Source organism: Lepidochelys kempii, chromosome 1 (assembly GCF_965140265.1).
Source record: "Lepidochelys kempii isolate rLepKem1 chromosome 1, rLepKem1.hap2, whole genome shotgun sequence".
Lineage (NCBI taxonomy): Eukaryota > Metazoa > Chordata > Testudines > Cheloniidae > Lepidochelys > Lepidochelys kempii.
This window is the reverse complement of record NC_133256.1, coordinates 99,325,910-99,353,360: the sequence shown is the minus strand read 5'-3', so window position 1 is coordinate 99,353,360 and position 27,451 is coordinate 99,325,910. Positions and strand designations below refer to the sequence as shown.

Sequence of the window (27,451 nt, the reverse complement as noted above, 5' to 3'; positions counted from 1 at the left end):
TCCGTCTAGCACCTGCACTGAGAGCTGGGACCTCATGGGTCCTCTGCAGCTTAAGCACACCCTCTCCCTGAAGTCCAGCCATATAGATTCTCGGAATTCAGAGGTTAGCTCTTCAAAGGCACATAGTGGGTGTCACCCACCCACCCAGAGCACAGAATTCTAACACACCACTGTTCTTTACTTAAAAGCACAAGAAACGCAATTCTCTTCAAAAGCATTAAACCCTACATGCATTTCCCTCCAGAGCATCCCTCCAGAGCATTCTTTGAGATTGGGTCAGAGTCCTCTGGGGATATCCAGGATCCTTCTTCTGTATCACATGGCTTCTCTTCTCAACCATGGAGGTCCCTCCACCCTCTTTCCACGTCAGTTTGCTTTGACTTTGGTTGGTCCCATAGCTAAACTGAGCCCCTTCCCCCCAGCTTCCCCCTCCAAAAAAAAAAAAAAAAAAGTGCCGGCTTGCCTCTGCCTCTCCTGCCCAAAACTTTGTAACTATGTCCAAAGGCTTCCTGCTGAGTCCTTCTTAAGCCCTTGCTTTGTCACCAGTCCCTTTATGCTTTTTGAGAATTTTCCACTCTCCCAACTTCCCCAGCCCCTTGCAGAGAAGTAGGATAAAACTGATTCTTTTAGGCTTGAGCTAATCCATTGTCCCAAGGTGTTTCCACCTGAATGAGAGCTAGTGGAGTTCTAAAAACTCCCTTTGTACCTGGTCTGGGAGGGATGACACACAGTTCTTGTCAACAGAGCTGGAAACCATAAGCACAGATGTATTCAATGATACAGCAATTTTCTTAATCTTATAATAGCAACCAGAACTCATAAGTTGAATAAACATTCTCCATCTCACCACAGTGCCTATGATGTGGAACTGCCCCCCTTTGAGATTACGTTGTGGTGGGCAGATTCTTCCATATTGGCATCTTGATGCCAAGATACCTAATCCTCGCTGTAATAACGAAGCCTGAAGTTCCAGAATACCCTCCTCCTGGATACACACTAGAATACTTCTGTGCCATCAAGACATTTACATTTCTACATAGAATGTAACTATATTGTTATATTTGAAGGGATCTTGGGTGTATTTTGAGGCAGGTATGTTTTAAGTTTGCCTGCTGCCTGTTTACTATTAGGCCTCTACATTTGTATACTCTATCAAAACTATCAGAGGGGTAGCCATGTTAGTCTGGATCTGTAAAAGCAGGAAAGAGTCCTGTGGCACCTTAGAGACTAACAGACGTATTGGAGCATACGCTTTCGTGGGTGAATACCCACTGCGTCGGATGCATGTAGTGGAAATTTCCAGGGGCAGGTATAAATATGCAAGCAAGTATCAGGCTAGGGATAGCGAGGTTAGTTCAATCAGGGAGGATGAGGCCCTTGTTATCCCTTGCCTGATTCTTGCTTGCATATTTATACCTGCCTCTGGAAATTTCCACTACATGCATCCGACGCAGTGGGTATTCACCCACAAAAGCGTATGCTCCAATACGTCTGGTAGTCTATAAGGTGCCACAGGACTCTTTGCTGCTTTTATCAAAACTAGACACTTAACAGCATTCTTTGTGTTAGCCTCCATTTTTCAGAAAGTGAGAAACAAACGACAAATATTTCCAAAGTGGGAAGATTAATAGTCTGAATCCAAGCAATTAACCAACTCTACTCCCACATTTGTGTTATCTACTTTTGCCAAAGTAGAATTAAGAAGTCAGGAATACAGGTTTGACAGCATCCCTTTTAATTGCATGGTAATCATCAACAAAACTAGAAGCAATCACAGTCCTTCTTCAAAAGAGTGAACTAATCGGGACAAATATACTCGACTGAGTTACTTGTTTCTAGATTAGAAGTTAACATTTTTAAAATATTGTCTATAGCCTTCCAAAGAGGAGTCATTTTTATTGTCTAAATTATTTTGAAATTTACTGAATTTCAAAAAAAGCCACAAGACGGTCAGAGAAGTTACTTACAGTTTTAGATCATCCACTTTCTCCTTCCATCCCCCTATACCACTGGAGGATTTTTCCTACAGTACATTTGAGTCCAGTGCAATTGCTTTTATACAAGCAAAGTATCTGTAAATTTAGAAACAACTCTGGCACATGTATTTGGTCAGCTTTAGTTTTGCTCAAGGGAAAGTATGTTTTAATGGCCAGTAAACATAAATATCCAATCCACAAAGTTATGAACATGAGAAACGTTTGGGTTTGATACAAAAGCAGATCACACCTGGAGTCCTCACTTCAATTGAAAAAAGACCAATATCAATAATTAGCCTACATTAAGGTATAACTAGTCATCTTTTACTTCACAGATTTCCAGTGACTTACATGACTTTCCCCATGGGATTTTTCTAGTCATTTATAGTTCATTACATTCTATGGCTATAGAATCCCTGCTGTGTTAAAAATGCCAAATAAAATTATATTTTATTCACTGCTTTATGCTATATCTTCTTTTGTTCAGATCTAATTATTGTAAGCCTGTCCATTTATCAGAAGCTTTTAGCTCATTATGTTGTTAGGCATTACAATATTTCTTTAGCTTTTCTTTATAGTGTTTATTCTAGCAAGCCTATACCTATGGTTGAGGGGGTACTTTCAACCTAAATCCCTATTTTCAAGCACTTTAAAAAGTAAGATTGCTTTGGGGCTGAAACATCTTTGTTTATTCTCAGTCAAATTCAGCAACTTTTGGTTTATTTCTTTCTGTTTTTAATTAAAACATCTGGCAAAATCCCACTGGCCCAATTGTTAATTATCCAAGTGGCAAATGAATCTTCTTTCCAGTTATACTTTTCATGTGCTTATACTGCATTCAAGTAATTCACAATAAAATATTTCCTGGGCTTCTTCAAACAACTCCTTGTAGTTAAAACGTTAACCAAGTGTTTTAAGACCATAGAGTGTGTATCATGACCTACCACTCTGTTCTTTAGCAGTTCTATTGTCAAGGTCTTTGTGACTTCCTAAATTCCACTTCTGTTACTTTTCGATTTAAGGAACCATTTTAAAGCAGTATATTCTCAGCTAAAATAAAGGATGACTGTAAATTGTTTCCTGCTTCATTCTGGACATATTCTCTCTAGTATTTTCATCCTCACGGTATGTGTAAAGCTAAGGGAAATAGGGTTAATTGATGATGGCTGGAAGCTGTGTTCTCTCTAAGCTGCACGGTCGCAAGGCCACCCAAGAGTCAATCAAGTGCTGCATACTTGATTAGCAGAGCCAGGTACATCCGCGCCGTGTGTTCAGCTGCCCCTCCCCCTGTGGCTCTGCAGATGCATTCCTCCTGCCCTCTGCTTTGGAGCCCCTGGCCAGCGGCTCCTAGGATCCTCCTGCTTAATGTGCAGATGCGGGGGGGGAGGGGGGGGGGAAGAGAGGCACTGATGTCAGGGTGTCTCCCTCCCCTCTGCCCATGTAGCCCAACTCTGCAGAGATGGGGAGGAGAGACAGGGCTCAGGAGCAAGATGGAGCTGCTGTGGTCTGAACAATGAGCCTACTGGTAAGTGCCTTAAACCTAGGCTTTACCACATTCACATTTCTGCCACTTCTTTATTGGCTTTTTACATTATACATAGTTTAAACTAACATCTGCACCAGTGCCCTTCCCACGTTATCAATATAGACAGCGTATTATTAAACATTTACAATTCTCAAAAACACTCACTAAAAACCATGCTAAAACCAGTTATCAAAATATAGCTACAGCATAACCCTGGGTTATGTCCTTGCTAGCTTCAATTTTCCCATCTTACTATCTTGAACTTATCTTCATGCTAACTAACTCATTTTCCCATACTCTTCTATACTTAGCAGGCATGCTCCCTGCTGTGTTGTAGGCATACCCCTAGTGAAACAGTAGGCTATTCTCACTTAATCCTTGGCTTCCAACTAAACTGGTAAAAACACCATTACTGATGATAACTATAACACTGACACCTGCCCACTAGAAACTGAAGAGACCAAAACACTCATTTTTACAGTACACTGAACAGCAATATCTTCCAATTACCACTGGCCTCGACTGAATTTCAGTCAGAGGTTATGAAGGTACTCTATTCTTCTCAGGGATTTGGACACTAACCTGGGTTTTGAAACCCAGGGTCAATCCCCTGCTCTCCTACAGTCTTCATGGGTGACCTCAGGCAAGTCATTAGTGGCTGGTCCAGACTACAGAGATATGAATTGCAGAGTGCCCTGAAGTGATGCACTCTAAATGCTCCATGTAGACCCTGCTGGTGTGAATTCAAAAGGTACTTTGAAATAGGGACTACAACAGTGTGAACGAACAAGACTATTCAAGCAGGAGAGTGAATTTGTGTGGGGGGGGTGGAGGGTGAGAAAACCTGGATTTGTGCTGGAAATGGCCCACCTGTTGATCACTTTAGATAAGCTATTACCAGCAGGACAGTGGGGTGGGAGGAGGTATTGTTTCATGATTTCTGTGTGTATATAAAGTCTGCTGCAGTTTCCACGGTAAACATCTGATGAAGTGAGCTGTAGCTCACGAAAGCTCATGCTCAAATAAATTGGTTAGTCTCTAAGGTGCCACAAGTACTCCTTTTCTTTTTGCGAACAAGACTATGTTAACATGAAGTAGATACCTTTAAGTTTATGCCAGTAGGGTATTACATGGGGCAGTTAGAGAGCTCTACAATTCACAGCTCTGTAATCTGGTTGTGGCACTGTAGATAAGCCCTTAAATTCTGTGCTTCAGTTCCCCCATCTACAAAAATTGGCAAGAGTACACCCTACCTCACAAGGGATGTTGAGAGGAGAACTATAGCAGAGACTGAGGTGCTCAGATACGATGGCAATGGGGCTATAAGTACCAAAGACAGATTTACACCATTATCGACACTCAGTGAGGGATGATTTTCAACAGTCCTTGACAATATTTTTTAGGAACACCAACTTTTGCCCCATAATTTCACCCCACAAAAGACTTTTCCGTTAGCCTACCTACCTCCTAGAAACACAACTTTTGCTTCCATCATTCTTATACTGCTTCATTCTCCCTTCCCCATTTGTATAAACTGATTTTATAAACACTGTTACTAGTTACCTACTATTTCCAGTTGGTCAGAGTCAAATAAAATTAAAAAAAAAAGGGGTAGGGGGCGGGGGTAGAGAACAAAATGAATAGACAATACTTACAGCACTGGAATCAACATCGCTATGTATAGCGACAGTTTTAATGCCCATCTTCTTGCATGTTTTAATCACCTATTTATAAAGAGAGAGTTTTCAGTATTTAAATAATCTTATAGCAAAAGAGTTCAAGAATGATAAATGCTTTAAAGTTATAACTTACCCTGCATGCAATCTCTCCTCTGTTGGCAATAAGGAGTTTCTCAAATGTCTGAAGGGGGAAGATAGATATTATAAATCAACATTTTTCTTTTTAAAGACAAATATACCTAAAAAAACAAAACACACACTTCAGTAAAAAGAAAAAAAAAAAACAACCACCTATGAGGTAGGCCTTGTGTAAAAGAGAAGAAAAAACCCTTCGTTCGTACCACAGTCTAATCTTGATTATTCTGACTGAGAGGAAGACAATCAATTCAGATCAGCAGTGATCAAATTGGTCCTTCCATGTAATTTTGCCAACTCTGAACTGGAATTTGCTGATCCATCAGGCTTGAACTCTTTCGCTTTGTCCACATTTAGGAGTTTTGTCACTTTACGCTGGCATAATGAAGAGGAAGTGCCTTCCCAGTGCAGATACAGTTATACTAGAATACAGGCCTGTCGACACAGTAAAGTTACAGTACTGTAAGCCAAGGTATGAATTTAAGACATTGTAGTTATACTATTAGGTCTTCTTGTGTGGAAACACTTGTTTCAATATAGCAGTGCCTCCCCACCCTCAGTTTCTTAGACCACTTTGGGAAGTGTTTAGGCCAAATTTAAAAAAAAAAAATAAGCCAGTTATTTCAAAATAAGAGTGGTCACAGAGCGAGCTAAATCTGAGTATAGTTATGTGAAATAAGGTAAGTCAATTCTGCAATAGACACACTAACAGGAGGAGACATTGAACTCTTGTTCCTGCTTTTACAGGGGACATGTTTTACATCCAGCAAGAAACATCACACACTGCTTTTGAGCAACATGCTGTCTTTCCTGAGTAGGTCATTTCCCCTAATTAGTGGGGGATCTTGAAATTCAGTTGTTTCGGTTTTTTTAAATAATGTTCAGATAACTGAGTTTGAGCTCCATTGACACCCACTACCCCCTGCATGTACTCAGAGGACTTCCAATTAACAGTCTGAGGAAAACTAAGCACCCTGTTTCACTGTCAATACAGAGCTATCCTCATGACAGAGAGGAAATTAACCATAGTGGGAGACAGAGGAGCAGTCTTTGAGTAAGTGACAGTCGAGACTTGTAGGAAATGTTGCAACTGCAAATTCATGATCAAATTCACCAAGAATGAAGTTACTTTTAAGAAACTGTTCTACAACTCCTGTTCCCACCACCCTTCATTTTCTAATATAGCGATCAGCCCTTGTCAGTTGCTTTTATGCTGACATGTAGATCTATGGCTTGTATTCCCCAGAATAAAACACAGCTCCCATACTTTCCCCTTAATACCAGAGCACATCCAGCCACAGTATCTGCAATCATCCAAGCAGATTTACTTTAGAGGGAAGCCAAGTGAATAAACCTCCTACTAGAAAAAGTTTTGCTTGGCCTGTAGCTGCAGACCAAGATTGCTACTTCCTGAGTCAATTAATGGGCCAGACACAGGGGAAAAAAGCTGGCAACCGCCTCATACTTGAGAATTTACTCTTCTCTGCTAGCCCTATAAAGTCTCATCTTTATCACTCCCTAGCATGTAAACTGTTCGTAAACATTAGATTTGGAAGACGTTAGGTCATTTAATAAATGTCCTGCTGCTAATGCAGAGTTGCTGTCTATAGTAATTTGCAGTGTTTTGTCCAATCTAGCTTTAAAGAGTCTCAAGAAATGGGGACTTCACCTCTTCAAAAACAATGACTAAGTGTAACGTAAATAACTATTTTAAATGTGTTTTGGAATGTAAAAGAAATGTACAGTATGTCAGGGCATTGGCAAATAAATATCCTTATTCTTGGGAGTGTATTTGCCAAAGAGTGAGGTGTGTGTTTTGTTTTTTTTTTAAATCCAACATTTAAGATAAACATGAATTCAGAACCAGGATCAATAAAGTAACACACACTAGTTGATCATACTATGTTTTTTTGCTAGTGACAGGTAGTCTCACTAAAACTGCTAGTGTTACCATAAGTACTGAAGAAAAGATTGACTTCTGGCTTTCAAATATATGTTTTGGTACAGTATAGTCAAACAATTTTATAAAACTTACCTTTTCATTGGGATCATATTCAGCTGTATACAATGTATGTGAAGTTATAAGGCACCATCTTGAATGGCGTGTTGCACACTACAAAAAACACAGAGGGGATAAGGATTCAAATTACAGATGTTTGGTTAATTAAAAGAATAACTTACATAAAGTTTCTTCAAGGAACTTAATTATTTTAAGCTACAAGGAAGTACAAAAAACAACCTCCACACACACCCCCACACTTGAAACTTCTTACATTTAAATCTAAAATAATTCCAGAAGTTTCAGGAAAAAGTTATTCATTAAATACTAGATATGAAAAACTTCTCCCTATGTATTGTAGTCGATATAAAACTTACTCCACGGCCAAACAAGAGCACTGATTCTTCATGGCTTGATCAGTGATTAAAGTTAAAATTGCAAAAGTACCATAAATTATAAGCCTTGACTGTTCTTTTACTGCCACATTCTCACCCCCTCCTCTTTTTTTTTTTTCCCTTTTCTTTTTAAAAGGGTAGCTTTTCTCCCTATGATTTTAGGTTGGCGGCAGGGGTCTTGGTTTTAATTTAAAAAGGGGGGAGAAGAATTGAGTGCCTCTCACAAGAGATACATTGAGAGAGAACTTGGAAGAGTTTAGTTCTGATAGAAAAGCTTGAACACACCACACTGGTCTAGCAGTACATCTCAGACCTGAAATGCTATATCCCCTGGGATTATGTGCTTCTGAGGCAGAAACTATCAAGCAAGCAAAAAGTGATTTTATGTGGCTAAGAAACTACTAAAGGACCAGGTGAAGACTAAGGGCGTGGCTACACTTGAAACTTCAAAGCGCTGCCATGGCACAGCTTACACTGGTGCTTTACAGCACTGGAACTTGCTGCACTCAGGGGGGTGTTTTTTCACACCCCGAGCAAAAAAGTTGCAGCGCTGTGAAGTGCCAGTGTAGCCATAGCCTAAGTTTTCTTCTGGCCAAAAAGCTAATTTGAATTTAAATGTCCAGAACTAAGAAGGACAGTACATTTTCATCTACTGTCCTACTCCCTTATATATCCACCAACACATGTCCATCCTCAATGATTTTGGAATTTGTTTACAAAAGGATTGTTAGCAGTTCACAGCTTAAATATCCAAGTTTTTCCATTTCATGTAGTTTAAAACAACAAAAGCCAAATAATTAGTTTCCCTTCATCAAACAACTCTTTATAAGCACTTCTAAGTGTATTCTTTAAAGCTGGTAAAGTGGAAAGATTTGGTAGTCTATTTGACCAGTATGTCAGATTACTTGAAATGTCATTTTGAGTCTCCAGGCAGCAATTTTGTACGAGCACTGAAAGCACCCACAAGAGTGACGAACTTACAGGAGGAAGCAAAAGCTCAGAGATACTGTTTGTGCATCACTCATCTTTTCCTAGGACACAGGTATCTACTGAAACTGCCATCTTATGGAAGACGGTCTAGTGGAACAAAGATTAAAGTCTGCAAAAGCTACTACATATAATCTCTCAACAACTGTGGTGAATTAACTTGTGTGTCAACTGATGTGGCTTATAAATTTAAACTACTACTAATTCTGCTAAAAGCCGAGCTCCCACAGTGAAAAAGGCTAGGTCTACACTGCGCACCTTACAGCGGCACAGCTGTAAGGTAAGTGGTATAACCGCTCTTTGTAGCCGGGAGACAGCTCTCCTACCAACAAAATAAAAACACCCGCAATGAGAGGTGGTACCTTTGTCGGCAGAAGAGCACACCAGTGCTTTTTGTCAGTAAAACTTGTGTCGGTCAGAGGTGGGGGGGGGGGGAAACACCTCCTGACCAAAAAAAGTTTTACCAACAAAAATGTAATGTAGACATAGCCTAAAAATGCAGTGTGTCACAGTAGTAGCTGAGTTTAATAAGTTAAAATAATTATCTGGACAAAGCTGCGAATAGTTCCTGTAAGAAAATTATTTAGGCTAGACAGGAGGGGAGGAAACAGACTTCAAAAAGGGACCTGTTTAAGTTAGCTTACTCCTCAACAAATAGCAGATGAAATTCATTGTTAACAAATAAAGTCACTCACACTGGATGGAGTGATTTGAACTACTCCTATGCCTTACTGGTTTCTAAATTAAGCATATCAACTCAGGAAAGATATCTGAGCACTAATGTTGACAACTTAATTGAGACCTCTGCTGAATGTACAGCAAGACTCAAAATAGCAAAGTATTAGCATTACAATATTTACCATGTCTTATGTATCTTATAAGTCAATGGTAGCTATCAGATAGCATGATCAATGGTCTGAGCTACTGTGGCAATTCCTATGAAAATACTTTTCACAGTCTGCAATAATCCCATAGAACTCATTATCACAAGTTACGAGTGAGCCCAAGGGGTAAGCAGGATAGGACATTTATACAGAAATAACAAGAATATCTAGAGTTTTAGCAGTAAATACCAAAGAAAATGAGAGTTGATAGGGATATAAACTCTCAGACAACAATGAAGATACTGTGTGTTTACAGGAAGATACTATGTGTTTTGCTCAGCAAGTTCCTAAGACTTCCCCCACACACATACTTACTGCCAATGTCAGCCAGAGTGCATATTGTCCAAATAGTCAAGACTAAATTCTCAAAAAAAGTGTTTTGTCGATTTAGATTGTTTCCAAGTTTAATTATGAAAGCAACATTCAGATAAACAGGTGTCTGATCTCTTATAATAGGCTTCCCTTTGATAGTGTCACTTTAAAAAAATTTAAAAATAGCTGTTATCAGCAACAGGTTCAGAAACACTCAGAAAAACTGTAGATCAGTAAATGCTCTGAAGCTTTTACTCGCACATCTAAGATACCATTTTTGAAGTCTCCCCACCTAAAGATGTGGCAGCGTAAACTGCTTCAGAGCCACATAAAAATCTCAAACAACAAGGGGGTTGTCACATGAAAGTACAGCTATCCCATGGTAAATTTACTGGACAGGTCTATTTTAAGTTTATTGCAGAGTAGTTACACTTTCAGGCAACACACACTATGTCAGTTGTCACAAATACAGGTGTCCACGTAGGTGTAGGAACTAGTGGTGCCGAGGGTGCTGCTGAACCCCTTGGCTTGAAGTGGTTTCTATTATATACAGGGTTTACAGTTTGGTTAAATGGCTCCGCACCCCCACTATACAAATTGTTCCAGCGCTCCTGAGTTGTCACTATAGGGCACAGGCGAAGTATAAAGGTCAAGCTTAAGGGGACATGATAGAGCATGTGGAAGCTAGGGAGTCAGAGTAGAATCTAATTACTTTGGAGATACATATGGCCAGAGAAAGAGGGAGAAATCCTGGCTTCTCTGGCTTCAATGAAATCAGTGGAGCAGGATTTAAGCCAGAGAGAAGAGGTAGCTCTTGACCTAGAATCTGAAGTGAACCAGTACGGTGAAGAATCAGAGGCATTTCCTAAAGAATAGGGGCTGAATGGGAAAAGGGCGGCTACCCATTAGAGAGATGTGGACCCAACCAAAATAAATAAATAAATAAATAAATAAAATCTATAGTGTTTGAGAAGAGATGGGGATAGGGTGATGCAGTGGTTCTCAGGCTGTGGCCCACAAAGCTGTGCCCGGAAGTGTGCAGAGCTATTCCTGTTCCAATGGCTTAAGCTTTACTAATTGTAGCGCAGTCCAAGACTACCAAGGGGCAAAGAGTTATTTTTTATTTATTTATTTTTAAAGGCACACATGCACCACCCCCTCCCAGTCATTTCTCTAAAACCTGCATGGCTGCTTCATAACTTCTCCCACCCCACCCAGGGATTTTTTTTTCCTCCTCCAGTTGGAGCACAAGAATGATCAGGTTCAGACAACACTAAAATTAAAGTAGCAGCAAATATACACAGAAGGACAAAACCAAACTGCAAAAGTGACTGGGACAGTCTAAAGCTGTATGGAATACAGAGAAAGATTAGGACACAAAGGAAATATAGACCCCTAGACCCAGGAAGATTACACAGGATTCAAATAGAAAAGGGGGGAGGCAGGGGGAGGGTCATAAATAATTAAATAATTGCACTATCAAGTTGAGTTTTTCCAACTTCCCACCCTTATGTTGTTTGTTTCCATATAACCAAGCTCTATACGTACCACAAGGAACTGCTATCTGAAGAGGGGATGAGTGAGTGAGTGACACAGACATACTGGGCTAAAGAAAAGGAGGAAAAATGAAGCGGGGGGGGCGGGGGGAGGAGTATGTTTGGAGGCCAAACTAAGTGGGGTTGTGCAAAGAGAGGGACAGCTACATGGAAGACTGTGAAGGGTAGAAGGTAAAATTTTGTATTCTATTCTGGAAAGGACAAACCAGAGAACATGAGTAAGGATACTAAATGGGTGCAGGAGTGGGCTATATATTCCTACTTCTGCATGTGAAATAAAAAAATGGACACCACATTTTGGATGGACTGAGGGGGGGGCAGGGGAGGGAGAAGGGGACATACATATATATATATATATATACACACACACACACACACACACACACACACACACACCCACCCCCTCCTTCCATCACCACCACCACCACCTCCCAACAGAAAGACACCACCTCCTTTTCATACACTACTACAGAAGGGTAGGGAAACCCACAAGAGCTCAATCACACATTCAACAAAATCTTTGCAAGTTAATATAATTCACTGGAAAAAAAGCTTGAGGGCTCATAGTGGCTGAACCAAGTGTGTACAGCTAATTTAGAAAGAGGCTACCGAACTGTCTTCTAAAGACCGCAATACAAAGCCATTTAACTCTGAAGGCACAGGAGAAGCCAGAAGATTTTTGTGCTAAAGCAGCAAGTCAGAAGGGAAGAAATAGAAAAGTTACAGACAGTGGTAATTAAGATGGATTTAAGGCCTTGGGATTTATTAAAAACACCTTTTAACATCAGAAGAGGAAACCTGTCATGCAGTTAGAGAAACCTTATTCAACTGTTTTAAATATAAATTGACAGGAACTTCATCTTAGTTTTACGAAAATAACCTAATCCATATAAAGAAAAGGAGTACTTGTGGCACCTTAGAGACTAACCAATTTATTAGAGCATAAGCTTTCGTGAGCTACAGCTCACTTCCTCAGATGCATATCGTGGAAACTGCAGCAGGCTTTATATATACACAGAGAATATGAAACAATACCTACTCCCACCCCACTGTCCTGCTGGTAATAGCTTATCTAAAGTGATCATCAGGTGGGCCATTTCCAGCACAAATCCAGGTTTTCTCCCCTCAGGTTTTCTCCCCTCAGACAGAGACAAACACCTACAAGATCTCTGTCAAGCTTTCTTACAACTACAATACCCACCTGCAGAAGTAAAGAAACAGATTGATAGAGCCAGAAGAGTTCCCAGAAGTTACCTACTACAGGACAGGCCTAACAAAGAAAATAACAGAACACCGCTAGCCGTCACCTTCAGCCCCCAACTAAAACCCCTCCAACGCATTATTAAGGATCTACAACCTATCCTAAAGGATGACCCAACACTCTCACAAATCTTGGGAGACAGGCCAGTCCTTGCCTACAGACAGCCCCCCAACCTGAAGCAAATACTCACCAACAACCACATACCACACAACAGAACCACTAACCCAGGAACTTATCCTTGCAACAAAGCCCGTTGCCAATTGTGCCCACATATCTATTCAGGGGACATCATCACAGGGCCTAATAACATCAGCCACACTATCAGAGGCTCGTTCACCTGCACATCCACCAATGTGATATATGCCATCATGTGCCAGCAATGCCCCTCTGCCATATACATTGGTCAAACTGGACAGTCTCTACGTAAAAGAATAAATGGACACAAATCAGATGTCAAGAATTATAACATTCATAAACCAGTCGGAGAACACTTCAATCTCTCTGGTCACGCAATCACAGACATGAAGGTCGCTATCTTAAAACAAAAAAACTTCAAATCCAGACTCCAGCGAGAAACTGCTGAATTGGAATTCATTTGCAAATTGGATACTATTAATTTAGGCTTAAATAGAGACTGGGAGTGGCTAAGTCATTATGCAAGGTAGCCTGTTTCCTCTTGTTTTTTCCTACCCCCCCCCAGATGTTCTGGTTTAACTTGGATTTAAACTTGAAGAGTGGTCAGTTTGGATGAGCTATTACCAGCAGGAGAGTGAGTTTGTGTGTGTATGGGGGTGGGGGGGATGTGAGAAAACCTGGATTTGTGCAGGAAATAGCCCAACTTGATTGTCATGCACACTGTGTAAAGAGTTGTCACTTTGGATGGGCTATCACCAGCAGGAGAGTGAATTTGTGTGGTGGGGGTGGAGGGTGAGAAAACCTGGATTTGTGCTGGAAATGGCCCACCTGATGATCACTTTAGATAAGCTATTACCAGCAGGACAGTGGGGTGGGAGTAGGTATTGTTTCATATTCTCTGTGTATATATAAAGCCTGCTGCAGTTTCCATGATATGCATCTGAGGAAGTGAGCTGTAGCTCACGAAAGCTTATGCTCTAATAAATTGGTTAGTCTCTAAGGTGCCACAAGTCCTCCTTTTCTTTTTGCGAATACAGACTAACACGGCTGTTACTCTGAAACCTAATCCATATACAAAGTTTCTACATTAACTAAATCACAACAATCTTCCTCTTTTTCCTGTATTGAAAATACTTAGAGAATAAAACTCAAATTCTGTATAGTTTGCCAGACTAAGTGCCTAAGTACACAGAGTTGTAATCTAACTCAGTGTGTTGCAGTTAGTTGTGTTTTTAACAACCCACTCAAAGGTTTAAGTCAAATTTGCTTCAACTGGAAATGAAACCATGATTTTTTTTGTTTTTTTTTGTTTGTTTGTTTTTTAAAAACAAAACAAAAAAAAAAGGTAGTTGGTTGAGCCTGTATTGATAGGACCAGAGTTTGACAACTCTGTGCTATCCGAGGTATCTATAAAACAAGTTGGAAACACTTCAACAAGATGACATTTTACAATGCATTTAACAGGGCCTTGGCCCAGAGCCACAAAGATAGAGGCTTGGTCTACACTACACTACAAAGTTAGGTCTATGTGAGTCACCTTGCATCAGCCTCATTATGCCTGTGTCTACGCTCAACATTTCCGCAGGACTCCTACCATTGCTCAACGTTGTTCAGGGAGGTCGGCCTATCACGATTGACGCAATGCAAGTACAGACACCGTGACCTAGGTTGATCCTACTAGTTCTCCAGCAGCTGTCCCATAATGCTGGGCACTGGCCACAACTGCCCAGGAGTCACAGAGACCGGAGCCACACCCACCTTTTACGAAGCCCACATTTTTAAAATGCCTTTTCCTGATTCCCCAGTTTGATGAGCACACAACTGACCAATAGACCATGCTGGCTACATGTTCCAGACGTGCACATGCCTGGAGTAGACAGGAGGCACTGGATTTCTTGGGCCTGTGGGAAGAATAGTCTGTGCAAGCACAGCTACAGAGCAGTTCTGGAAATATGGACATTGACAGACAGATTGCACAGAGGATGCAGGCAAAGGGGTACAACAGGGATCAGCAGCAGTGCTGCGTGAAAGCAAAGGAACTGCAGCAGGCATACCAGAAGGCCAGTCAGGCCCAACAGTCGATCTGGTGCTGAGCCCCAGATCTGTTGCTTTTAATACAATGTGCATGGCACGCTTGGCGGAAACCCCACCAACACACTGCAGAGCACCATGGGTTCCTCTGAAGAGCCTAGGATGAAGACTCCTTCTGTGTACAGCAAGGAGAAGGAAGATGGGAGACAGGGGACATACAATCAGGGAGGTCCAGCTACACCAGGAGCCAGGATCCATTCCAGACTCCACCACAGTTTGGTCAGTTCCGGCAGCCAAGCCCAATGCAGGGGAAGAAACCGCAGGAAAAGTTTGTGAATCCATTTCTTGTTACCAGGGTGGATAAAAATCAGTTTTAAAAAAAAAAATTGGATATTTTTTATTTAAATCAGATTTTTTAATAAAATGCTTTGAGGAAAAAACCTCTCACATCGTGGAATAGTGATTATAAATTCTAATTCTATAGCATGAGACAATATATTCATGTAATGTTTAAGAAAAGTTTTGTAAATGAGTTCATGGATTAGGGACCCAATCTTACAGAGTTAAATTACAAGCATAAAAAAAAAAAAAAAAACCACAACTGGGACAAGCACTATCTCTAGCTCATTTTCTTGCAAATACTCTCAATACTTGGTACCAGGATGAAACCTTAACTGCTGAAGAAGAGGAATTGGCTATGACATGGACATCCAGCAATCATCCCTCCATAATGCCAACTATAAGAAACTTTAGAGCTAAGGGTGAACCATTCAAGAAATATGTCTGCTGCTGCTGTTTTAAAGAAAGTCACATAAGTGAACTGGTGGAAGTCACTTAAGCACTTGGATTCAGAGACTGTTGAAGTGATAATCTCACTTTTAACAGCAGTAGCTTCTTCTGCCAGTGTAGAAAGAATATTTTCTTCCTTTGGACTAATTCATTCCAAATTGAGAAATCGTTTGGGACCTGAAAAAGCAGGAAAGCTTGTTTTTCTTTTCCAGATTATGAACAAACAGGAAAATTAAGGTGAAGTCAACCGAGTTAACTGCAGAAGCCAATATTTTAAATTTATCATATTGACCTGTCTGACCTAGTTGATTTAAATTTTTTTTTAATATTTCATTTAACTATTTTAGTTAACAATTTTAACAAAAACAAATCTATTTTAAAAAACTTGAACATTTAACTGAACCCTAAAATTCATACCTTTGTTTTGTTAATGGCAACAAAATCCTCCAAATATTAATGATTAACCTGTTGAACTGGAGATAGTTCACCTCCCAATGACTTCATAAATATCTGCTTCAATTACCTTTGGTAAATGAATATAACCGATCATTCATTTTCTAATATAGCTGTAAAACTAATCTGAAAAGTTTTCAAAATAAATCACTTTAAAAATGTACAGTGTGTACCTTTTAAAAAAGGAATGTACCTCTGAGTTGTGAAGAATATGTATTAAGGTTATACCAACCAATAAGTATGCACTTTTATATAAAAATCCATGATTAAACCAAGTCTTCCTGACTAGTGATTTAAATCAAATCCACCCTGCATGTTACAGTGTTTAAGTGTACAGATGACGCCAAACCCCTACATAGCAGGGCACGAGTACTGACTTCATTAACATACTCATACTAGAACAGGTAGCAGTACAACAGAGGCAGAGTTGGTATTTGCTTTCTCACATAACATTTGCTTATGTACACAAGGACATCCCTTGAGAGATCTTGATAAAACTTTCAGAGCGCTACACTGCAATCCTCTGCCAAAGGTTTCTAGGGATGGTAACCTTATTTCTTCCTCAAAAGTAATGTGCCAGTCCACAATGACTTGGGATGCCACCTTTGAAGTAAACAAGCCAGCAGCATATAGGGCCAGGTGGCTTCAGGATGCCAGCAGCAGCTGTGTTTTCTACATCTTTGTTACCCTTAAGAGCAAGATATCAGCTAAAACCACCACCACCTGTGGAAAAAACAGTGCCAGTGCTCCAGGCCACTGCCCTACACTCATACCCCTGGGAATAAGAGCCAAAATTTTATTTTATGATTTATTATTTTAAGAGCCAAAATGTTACTGTACAGGGAGAGTTCAATCTACCAAAACCACATTCAGTGGTTATTCTGCACCTGTTGAGCTAGCAGTTGAATCTTTTCCTTGATGCTACTGAGGTGGCCAGTGTGCAGCATCATGAACCAGGGAAGCAAGGGGTAAGCCAGATCCCCCATGATCACTGTAGCACTGACAATACTGAAATGCCAAATCCGCTGGCCAGGAAAGAACATCCCTGTTTGCAGCTTTCTGAACAGTCCTGCATTCTTAAAGATGAGAGCATCATGCACCTTCCCTGACCAACCAGCACTGATCACTGGCAAAGCATCCCCAGTGATCCATCAGCACTTGCATATCCATAGAAGAGTAGCCCTTTCTGTTGATGCACTCTGTGCAAGGTAGGCTGGTGCTAAAATAGGGATGGGTGCACCTTCTATCACCCCATCTCAGTTCAGGAATCCCACTTCAGCAAATCCATCCACCATCTCCTGCACACTACCAAAACAGACACTCTTGTATAGCAGGCGCAGGAAACGATTAATAGCCCTCCCTACACACTTGCATGACAAGGGTCCCCACTGTGGATTTTCCAAATCCAAAATGATTTCCCACTGATTGATTGCAACCCTGGATTTCTAACTTCCACAGAGAGATTGCCACTCACTTCTCCACTGCCAGTGCAGCTCTCAGTCTGGTGTCCTGGAGCTGGAGGGCAGCAGCAAGCTTGGCACAGTCCCAAGCACAGGGACATGGCATTTTGTGTCTGAAAGTTCTGCAGCCAATGCTCATCATCCCAAGCCTGCTTTACAATGCAATCCCACCAGTTAATGCTTGTTTCTCAGGCTCAGAAGCAGCTCTTCTCCACCTGCAGCTGATCTACAATGCCATCAACAACCTTGAATTGGTTTTCACTGTGTCCCTCAGCAATCTATCCTCTATGAAACAAAACCTTAGCAGCAAAGGACATTACTTTCTATGGCTCTACAAATACTGGAGGATTGTCTGTCCTGTGTTTGCAATACTCATGACAACAGAGCAGAGCTGTGTGAGCTCCATAGTTCTTTTAGAGAGGACTGACAGCAAGAAATGCTGTGCAGTTTCACAGGATTTTTTTTAAAGAGGCATGAAAATTATGAAATAGATGAAGTTGCATAATAGGAACTTGACTCCTTGCTCCCAATCACTCCCACACAACTCGCTTCTGTCCCACCATGCATGCCAAAATTTCTCAAGAGACTATGTGCCAGACAATGGCAAGTTGCACACTGGAATACCTACCCATGGTGCATCAACACAGGCACTCCTGGTGAGTCTCACAGCACCAATTCAATGAACCAAGAATGCACGAGCAATATACTAACTGCAGAAGCTCTACTGCATAACTTGTATCAACCAAGGTTTCTAGCACAAATATGGCCTTAGGCACCACTGCAATCCACAAAACTCCTGCTTGGCTGTAGGCACCTAAACTCAGTGGCGCCTCAAGAGCTCCCTCTGGGCATGTGCACTGCAATCTCCCCCCAAACCCCAGATCAATCCACAAACTGGGGAAAAATAGATGTAGCATGCCTATCACACATATAGGGCCCAGAGGCCACCTACCAGATCAGGTCCCATTCAAAAACCCAGCTGGAGGAGGAGGCGGCAGTGCCCATGTTATAACTTAGCCCAGTGGTTAGAGCACTCACCTGGGATATGGAAGATGCAAGTTAAATTCTCCCCATCTGCCAAGGGAGAAGGGGGAGGGAAGAAGAGGATTTGGTCTCCCATCTCTCAGAGTGCACTAAGCACTGATCTATGGGACATTCTGATGTGGGGCTTCCTCAATCTCTCCTGTTAAAGCTGTTCCACTGAGGATTTTAAAAAAAAAATGTTACTGGACCAGGGGAGTTGGACCATAGTCGCACCCAGTGGGTGCCCTAACCATCAGGCTACAGAGTCACTCTCTCTCTCTGGGCCAATGGCTTAAGTATTTATCCAAAGTGCAACACAAGATTTTAGACCAACTCACCTTCCCACAAGACATGCAGATAATTAAGTTCAAAGATGAAGCCAGAGAATTCTAACAACGTTTTAATTTGTATCTACATAAGAGGGACAAAAGTTATGCTTCTTTAAAAGTTTAGCGTAAGCTGTCTGCCATTTTCATATCTAACTAGGGTACTGCAAAGATGTTAATGTTTGTATAATCTTCTGAGCAAAGAGTCTTGTTCCAGTTATTAACTGAGTAGCATCTAAACTGATTTTTATGTAGCTATGCCAATATACTATCCCCGAAATTATCAGGAAGAATACAATAACTGCAAAATAATTTCTAAAAGGGGGTGGTGGAGAATCATTGCTGTGGAGTTATACAATGAAAATTTGGAATCTCTAAGATCAAGCCACTTTGGAAATACAGATGGGGGAGGGGGAATAAAATACACCAAGATTGAGGGCAGGGGAAGAAAAAAAAAAAAAGAGACAGATTTTTGGAAGTAGTGTTTGAAAACTGGATTTGTAAATGGACTTTGTAGCTTATAATCATCAATCTTAATTATGGCAAGCTACTGCCAATCCATAATGCATTTCACCTTCAAGTACAGGTTACCCTCCATTATCCTTATTGACCTAATACTATCAGTTATACTATATGTCAACATCTAGAGCAAGAAACTAAAGTCTCCAAAGTCCTCCTCTTTTGCTTAGGATCCTATTTTTAAAATGTCAGTGACAGTCTAGTTTCTCCTTATATGCCTCACTAGTTATATGCCTAATATCATGAATCTGTATCTTAAAGTAGGAGATCTTTGTAAGAATCCACACTATGCACTTCAATGAAAGTTCTCATTAAATGTAAACTATTAACTTGATTTTTTTTTCTTATAAATAAACGTTCACCGTCGTTGGAAGGTGCCTGCCCTTGGAAGCTCATAGGCTTCTGCGGCGCTTCACGCTCCATTGGACAGGTACCAAGTTCTCTACGCTGGTCTCTCACCGGCCCCAGGCAAGGGCGGCGACGGGCTCGCTCAGCGCTGCTCCCCCGGGCTCCCGCCGCCGCCGCCGCCGCCCGCTGGGGCGCAGAGCTCGGCTCACCGCCCCAGCACATCCCGCGCGGACGGCTCCGAGAGGCGCCGGAAGGGCGCTGGGACCCGGCTCCCCGCTCACCTGCAGCGCGAGCAGGTGTCGGTCCGGCCGCCGCCAGGCGCCCACCACCATTTGGCGCAAGGACGCCGCCATCGCCGCCGCTAGCCGGAGCCCTGGTTGCCCTTTCACCTCGGCGACTGCGGGGGGGTGGGGGGGGTCAGCGGTCCGCGCTCAGCCAATCAGGAGCGCCGTCTTCCCTCGCTCCGCCCCCGCGCCAGGCCGGCACTCAGGCTGTGGGAAAGAGTCAGGGAGAGCGCGCGCCGCTCCTCCCCCGCCTCGCGCCCGTCATCCTCGTGCCTCGGAGGAGCCGGGTACGCGGGGATTCCCCGAGAGCGCGGGGCGGCTGCGCGCTCCCGGCAGCCCAGAGCTGCCCCGCCCACAGGTCACTGCCACCCCGCTGGACCCGGCGCTCCGGCCACAGGCGCCGCGAGCGTGACTTGGCCGCGCGCCGGGGCGGGGCTGCGCTTTCTTCCCCGGGGCTCGCGGTCCGTCGCCTGGGCACCGAGGCCAGGCTCCGCCGGCGGCTCTTGCAGCCGCGTCCCCAGCGCGGGGAGCCCCGAGCCAGCCCGGGCGGGCTTGGGAGTGGTGTTGGCGAGTGCACTGCCTGGGACCGCCCGGCTGTGAGGGCGTCGGGCAATGCGAGCCCGGGAAAGCATCCTGCCCCTCCGACCCACTGTGAACGCTGCCTAGGAGCTGCTGGCTTCTCTTCCCCCGCGGCACCTCGGGACTGGTCACGCGTATTAGCCCTGGGTGCTGTGCCCCCTCCCAATCCACACGGTGTCCACCGCAGCCAGTAAGGTACATTTTGTACATCCAGCGCTGCTTGAGTGTCACTAGTCTGGCTGCTAGTTAGAGAGTTTTCTAGCCTAAGTAAATTAATAGTATAAAACCCTTCATCCACCCCCCTCTGGGAGGTGATAGTACCACCCTACTCAGCACTGGTTAGGCCTCAGCCCGCAGAACTGTGTCCAGTTTTGGTCACCAACGGATAGAAAGGCTGTAGAGAAACTGGAAAGGATCCAGAGGCCAGCGACAAAGATGATCAAAGGGATGGAATGCAAGCCCTGTGAGCAAAGGCTGAAGGAACTGGGCATGTTTAGTTTGTAAAAGAGGAGATTAAGGGGGTATATGATAGTGGTCTTCAAATACTTCAAAGGCTGCCATAAAAAGATGGAAAAAAGTTGTTCTCTTCTGCCACAAACTGCAGCACAGCACCTTTAGATTAAATCTCAGGAAAAAACTTCCTAACTGTAAGAACAGTAGAACAATGGAACAGACTGCCTAGGGAGGCCTTGTAAGCACCTTCACTAGAAGTTTTCAAAAAGAGGCTGGATTGGATAGCCACCAGTTTTGGGTGGTTTAGACCAGTGATACTCATGCATCCGATGAAGTGAGCTCTAGCTCACGAAAGCTTATGCTCAAATAAATTGGTTAGTCTCTAAGGTGCCACAAGTCCTCCTCTTCTTTTTGCGAATACAGACTAACATGGCTGCTACTCTGAAACAACTCACACCTAAGTGATTCAAGAGCCAAATTAGCGATCAATATCACCCAAAAGAGCCACAGTAGTGTAAATTCATTGTTTCATTTACAATAGTATTATATATTCTTATTTAAACAGTATGATGGGAAATATTTGCTTGTTATGCTGATATATATTATTCTGAGAGCAAAATGAGTATTATTTTATCAACTACAATTAGTTAATAACAAGGTAAAATCATCCCGGTTGGTTAATAATTAGATCACACGGTGTTTTAATATGTGCTGCAAAGAGCCTCAGGGGACACTTGTGAACCTGAGTCTTAGTATCACTGGCTAAGACACAACAAATCCTGCATCTTGGGAGGGGGTTAGACTAGATGACCCTTGCAGTCCCTTCTAACCCTATGGTTCTATGATTCCATTATCACTGGAATCACTATGGGAAACATTTCCAAAGGGCCTCAGGTGGGGGGCTCTGTAAAAGGCCTGGGTCCCCACATTTGTGCACTCAGACAGAATGGGAATTTCCAAAATAGAATGGAAGTAATACTGATTCATTAATTAGTGGTATAAAAATAAGTGCAGTAATGGTAAAGAGTAGAGAGGATAACTGGGCTGCATGTATTTACTCTTTCCCCTAATAAAAAAAAAGGGCATATTCAGTAAATGTGAAAGGCAACTAATTTAAAACAGAGAAAAGAAAATACTTTTGTGTGCATTATGAAATTAATCAGTGGAACTTATTGCCACAAGATAATGTTTAGCCTAGAACAGCACAAAAATGGACATTTATTCAGAAAATATAGATAGATACATAGTTATATTTAATGGGTCTAAAAAGCTTAGAACAGATTAAACCCTCACGCTTCTAGACACAAACCAACCTCTCTTTGAGAGGGTTAAGGAAAAAACTTCCTTTATAGTCAGATCATTGCATACTTTCACTTTTTTCTGACATCTGCCACGGTTGGACACAGGCTACTAGGCTAGATGGACCGATGGATTGATCTGGTACATAATACTAATTCCTATGTACTAATCCTATAAATTTATAGTAAATTCTCTGTTTCTCTCAAATGTACATAGAATCAAATCCTGCCTTCATGCTATCTTTTTTCAGAGTGCAGAGACTCGAGAATAACCAATGAGGGGGTGCTGCTTGAATATCTAACCTGTGCTTCCTCTGACAATTAAGATATGAGCACCAACAGCAGCTGCTGAGTGCATCTGAGCCCTTCTGGAACTTCTTTTTGGACACTCAGTCCAGACCATGCCCTTGTCCCAGGCCTTTGGAGTGCTCAGATATATTTGGGTTCAACCAGACACAACCTTTGTAAATTCCCTCCAGGACTTTTAACTCCAGTTTGTGCCTCTAAATGGATGCTCAAACACCTGTTTGTACCTACCCAGGATGTTAAAAACTTTGGCCTAGATTTATTAATTTTGTCATCTCTTTTCTAACTTCTCATGGCAATAAATTTACTGAAATTGCACAGACAGAGAAGACGCAGAATGGTGGACAGTAGAATACTAGTTTTATCCCTGCTGCTTACTAAAAGACAAAGATGAGTTATGTGCCTCTTCCTCATATAAATAGAGCTGTTAGAATAAAACTGACATTTCATTGTTGCTATTTCATGTTTCATATTTATATTATTAAAAATGCTTACTCAAGCCATACAGATGTAAATAATCTAATCGCAAAAAACCTTTATTGTCTAAAAGCATGTCATAATATATTTAATCCATCAGTGTCACAGATAAATCCATTTAACAATAAAGATTCCACTAAAAATACCCTGCAAACAACCACTCCAATTTCTTCCGCCCACTTTCCCTGGAAAGTCCGAAAGTCACTGAATTAGACCAGCCGCAGAAGAGAGGTCTAGAGTAAATGTCCCTCACTTCAGGGTTTAAATGAGATATCTATTTCTATCTAATCTAAACCACTGTATAATGTCATTAAACTATATAACAAAATTCTGAGACATGGATGTGAGTTCCTCCTCAGTATATATTAAAAAAAGAGTCACGTGACATCACACTGGTGTTTTCTTTTGCTCCACAGAAGGGGTTCTGTTTGCAGGCCCTCCTTTAAGCATAGGCAACCTCCTACAGTGCCACATCAAAGGAGGCACCCCACAGTTGCAAAGGGAAACTGACTAGGATTACACAGAGGCATGGCTGCAAAGAGAAACTTTGCAGTCAGCTGGGTGTATAAAGAACTTGATGCAGTAGGAAACTGACTAGTGCAAGTCCTTTTTCTTCTGCAGCAAGGGCAGGAACACTTTACTTATGGAAGGGACAAGAGAGAAAGTGTAGAAGAATCCCAGTCAGTTCTATCTGTATTTCAAGCCTTTCTGCTTTTTAGAGTGATTTAACTTCGGCTTTCTGCCTATATTTTTTTTGTATTTTTTTATTTATAAAATTTTATATCATAAGCTACATGCATAGTCTTTCTAAAAAAGACTAATTGTAAATAAATAAAAAAGAAAAAATACATAATTGATTAAAATTATACAGTTATTGTTGCCAAATTTACAAGAACTATAGGGGGTCAACTCTTGTAAAAACTTCCCACTTGTTAAAGGCATGAATTTTAAAAAGTACCATTCAAAGTCAAGGATATCAAATTTGTTTATAAAACCTAAAAAATAACATTTCATAGACATGCCTGGTCTATTAAATATGTGTAATAGCAGATTTCACTCAAGTTCATAAAATCACTGGAAACAATATGTCCCAGATGTTGTAATGATGCTCACTCTAATATGGTAACACCTTGTAAAATAAAGAGATCTGATTACTATATTACTGTAGAATGTCTCTTTAAACCAAAGCTTATTGTAGTAATGATTATTGTTTTGTTTTTGATATTTACATGTGATGGATTTATAAACCTGTTAAAACTTCCTAAATAAATAGTTTTTTAAAATTGTAAAATCTAGGCCCTAATCCTGCAAACACTTTAGAACATGTGTAACTCTACTCATGAGAACAGAATCAGTTATTGGGGCTATTCACATTCATAAAGTTCTGCATGTTCAAAAGTGTCTGCCAGACTGGGACCCATATCATTTTCTCAATATGCCCATGGGTTGCAAAAAAACTCCTAAATTTTAGATATTATAAATCGACTTGCTTCTTCCTAATCAGAGAATTGGTGAGCTTTTGTCTTCGAACATAACCCTGAATGTATCCAGAAAAATTTAAACTGCTGTAGAATGATTTAATTTTAAGTTACAACTCAGGAAAGGAAAATTCATAGTGTAATTGTAATCTTCATGTCTGTACCTTATCTAACAAAGAAAATAGAATATGAGATTTATAGGATGTAAAAACCTTAACAGAAAAGTCTGTGCCTAAATGACTCAAAGCTAGAAGAAACTTTAAGTATGTGTTACATACTCTGTAATCCATGTTCCCTTCTATTAGCATTCTATTCAATGGTCTATGAGAGACAGATTCAATCTTCCAGTCAGCCAATACATCTATCTATTAAGTTATTTACGAGAGATCTGGAACAGCATCAAAGATATGTAGGACCAAATTCATCTAAATGCAGCCTAGTAAGCAGGGGCAATTCCTGGAATTTTCTGAACCAAATTCAGAGTGACATATATCTTACACGTTAAATGTATATTGGTCAAAAACGTGTAAAGTGACACCGTAGTGTAACTTGCACTAACCTGGATTCAATGCATATGCAAAATTAATGTAACTTATATGCCATGCCATGTTTGTCTCACAAAGATTAAGAACCAAGAGGGAGGTGAAAAATAATGCAAACTAACAGTATCAGGGCCAAATTCAGTTGTACCTTTTATGCTAAGGCTGAATTTTGTCCCAATAAATATAGCAAATCAGTATAAATTATATTGTTTTGTTTGAGTGTTTTTTGCACACCCACACAAGTTATGCTATTTCACCATTTAAGCCTGCTTACACTCACTTTCAACCAATGTCCCTTGGAGACTAGATTTATCATTGCCCTTTGGTGTTCCACACTGCTTAAGCAATGCTAAGTAGTTGTAAATTCAGTTTATTTGCTGGATAAACCAGCTTTATGGGTATTTTGCATTACATCAAAGGTGCAAAGCAGCTGGAACACAGTGATGAATCTGGCCCTAAATGAATAACTTACACCATCCATTTGTATCAGTTCTGAATTTGGCTCTAAATGCTATAGTCACCTATCATTGGAATCTCACATCACTGAAATATAATACTGTCATAAATATAAAGGGAAGGGTAACCACCTTTCTGTATACAGTGCTATAAAATCCCTCCTGGCCAGAGGCAAAACTCTTTCACCTGTAAAGGGTTAAGAAGCTAAGATAACCTCGCTGGCACCTGACCAAAATGACCAATGAGGAGACAAGATACTTTCAAAGCTGGAGGGGGGAAACAAAGTGTTCATCTGTCTGTGTGATGCTTTTGCCGGGAACAGATCAGGAATGCAGCCTTACAACTGTTAGTTAGTAAGTAATCTAGCTAAAAATGCATTAGATTCCCTTTTGTTTAATGGCTGGTAAAATAAGCTGTGCTGGATGGAATGTATATTCCTGTTTTTGTGTCTTTTTGTAACTTAAGGTTTTGCCTAGAGGGATTCTCTATGTTTTGAATCTGATTACCCTGTAATTTACCATCCTGATTTTACAGAGGTGATTCTTTTATCTTTTCTTTAATTAAAATTCTTCTTTTAAGAACCTGATTGATTTTTCATTGTTCTTAAGATCCAAGGGTTTGGGTCTGTGTTCACCTGTACAAATTGTGGAGGATTCTTATCAAGCCTTCCCCAGGAAAGGGGGTGTAGGGCTTGGGGGGATATTTTGGGGGAAGATGTCTCCAAGTGGGCTCTTTCCCTGGTCTTTGTGTAAGACACTTGGTGGTGGCAGTGTACGGTTCAAGGACAAGGCAAAGTTTGTACCTTGGGGAAGTTTTTAACCTAAGCCGATAAGAATAAGCTTAGGGGGTCTTTCATGCTGGTCCCCACATCTGTACGCTAGAGTTCTGAGTGGGGAAGGAACCTTGACAAATACTAAGCTCTTTCTCATTAAATTTGCTTCTCCTTGAGCTATTCATATTAAATTCCTTCTTTTCCCACTTCCCCCTCCCTCCACATCATGCTATGAATCATCATTCTGTATAGTTCAGTGCTGATGTCTCTAAATCAGTACCACTCTTTTTTCTGTTATATAAAAGATCTAGGACCATATTCAGACCTCATGTAAGTGAGAACTCTGTGAACTACATGTGCAGTTGCAACTGCTTGCACAAGGTCTGAACTTGTCCCTTAGACACCTACACTGCAATAAAAGACCTGCAGCATGGCTGTGGCTGAGCTGGGTCAGCTGACTCGAGCTTGCGGGGCTCAGGGTGCAGGACTAAAAATTGCAGAGTAAATGTTTGGGCTGGGGCTGCAATCTGGGCTCCAAGATGCACCCCCCTGGAAACTCGAGCTCTGCAAGTCTGAATCAATTGACTGGGCTCTAAGACTCAGTGTTACCGATTTTTTATTGCAGAGTAGACATACCCAAAGACTCCTCACTTCTCTCTCTTACTTTTTCTTTGAGGCCCCATTCAGCAAAGCACTTAAGCATGTGCTTTACACTTTAAAGTGTGTAGCTGAATTGGGGCCTGAATGTAATGGGTCTGATTTTGATGTTATACCTATTTTAAACCAGTTTGACTCTACTGATTTCACAGGAATAGTCATACCTGTGGCCCATCTAGTTCAGTACCCTGTCTCTGACAGTGGCTAGTGCCAGATGCTTCAGAGGAAGGCACAAGAAACTCTGTAGTAGATCATTTTGAAATAAACTGCCCATAGGGGAAGTTTCTTCAGACCGTCATCACAGTTAGAGGTTGGTTCATGCCCTGACACGTTTATATAGACAGCAAAAACATCCA

General features: G+C 41.3%; 1 protein-coding gene across 13 annotated transcripts in view; it reads right to left on the bottom strand.

Moving 5' to 3' along the window:
- Positions 1–27,451, bottom strand: part of PCCA (propionyl-CoA carboxylase subunit alpha) — a 420,612-nt gene that overhangs the window by 373,920 nt on the left and 19,241 nt on the right. For 5 of the 13 annotated variants that reach the window (XM_073348707.1, XM_073348730.1, XM_073348738.1 and 2 more), the window contains exons 1-4: positions 20,075–20,213; positions 7,351–7,428; positions 5,314–5,361; positions 5,157–5,225 (exon numbers count right to left, since the gene is read on the bottom strand). In XM_073348707.1, the coding sequence (XP_073204808.1) occupies positions 5,157–5,225; positions 5,314–5,361; positions 7,351–7,428; positions 20,075–20,146 (267 nt within the window). In that variant the 5' untranslated portion in view covers positions 20,147–20,213. Of the gene's footprint in view, positions 1–5,156; positions 5,226–5,313; positions 5,362–7,350; positions 7,429–15,751; positions 15,842–18,615; positions 18,797–19,807; positions 19,959–20,074; positions 20,215–27,451 lie in introns of those variants that run through there. The other 8 variants (XM_073348756.1, XM_073348763.1, XM_073348746.1 and 5 more) reach the window with 5 other exon arrangements.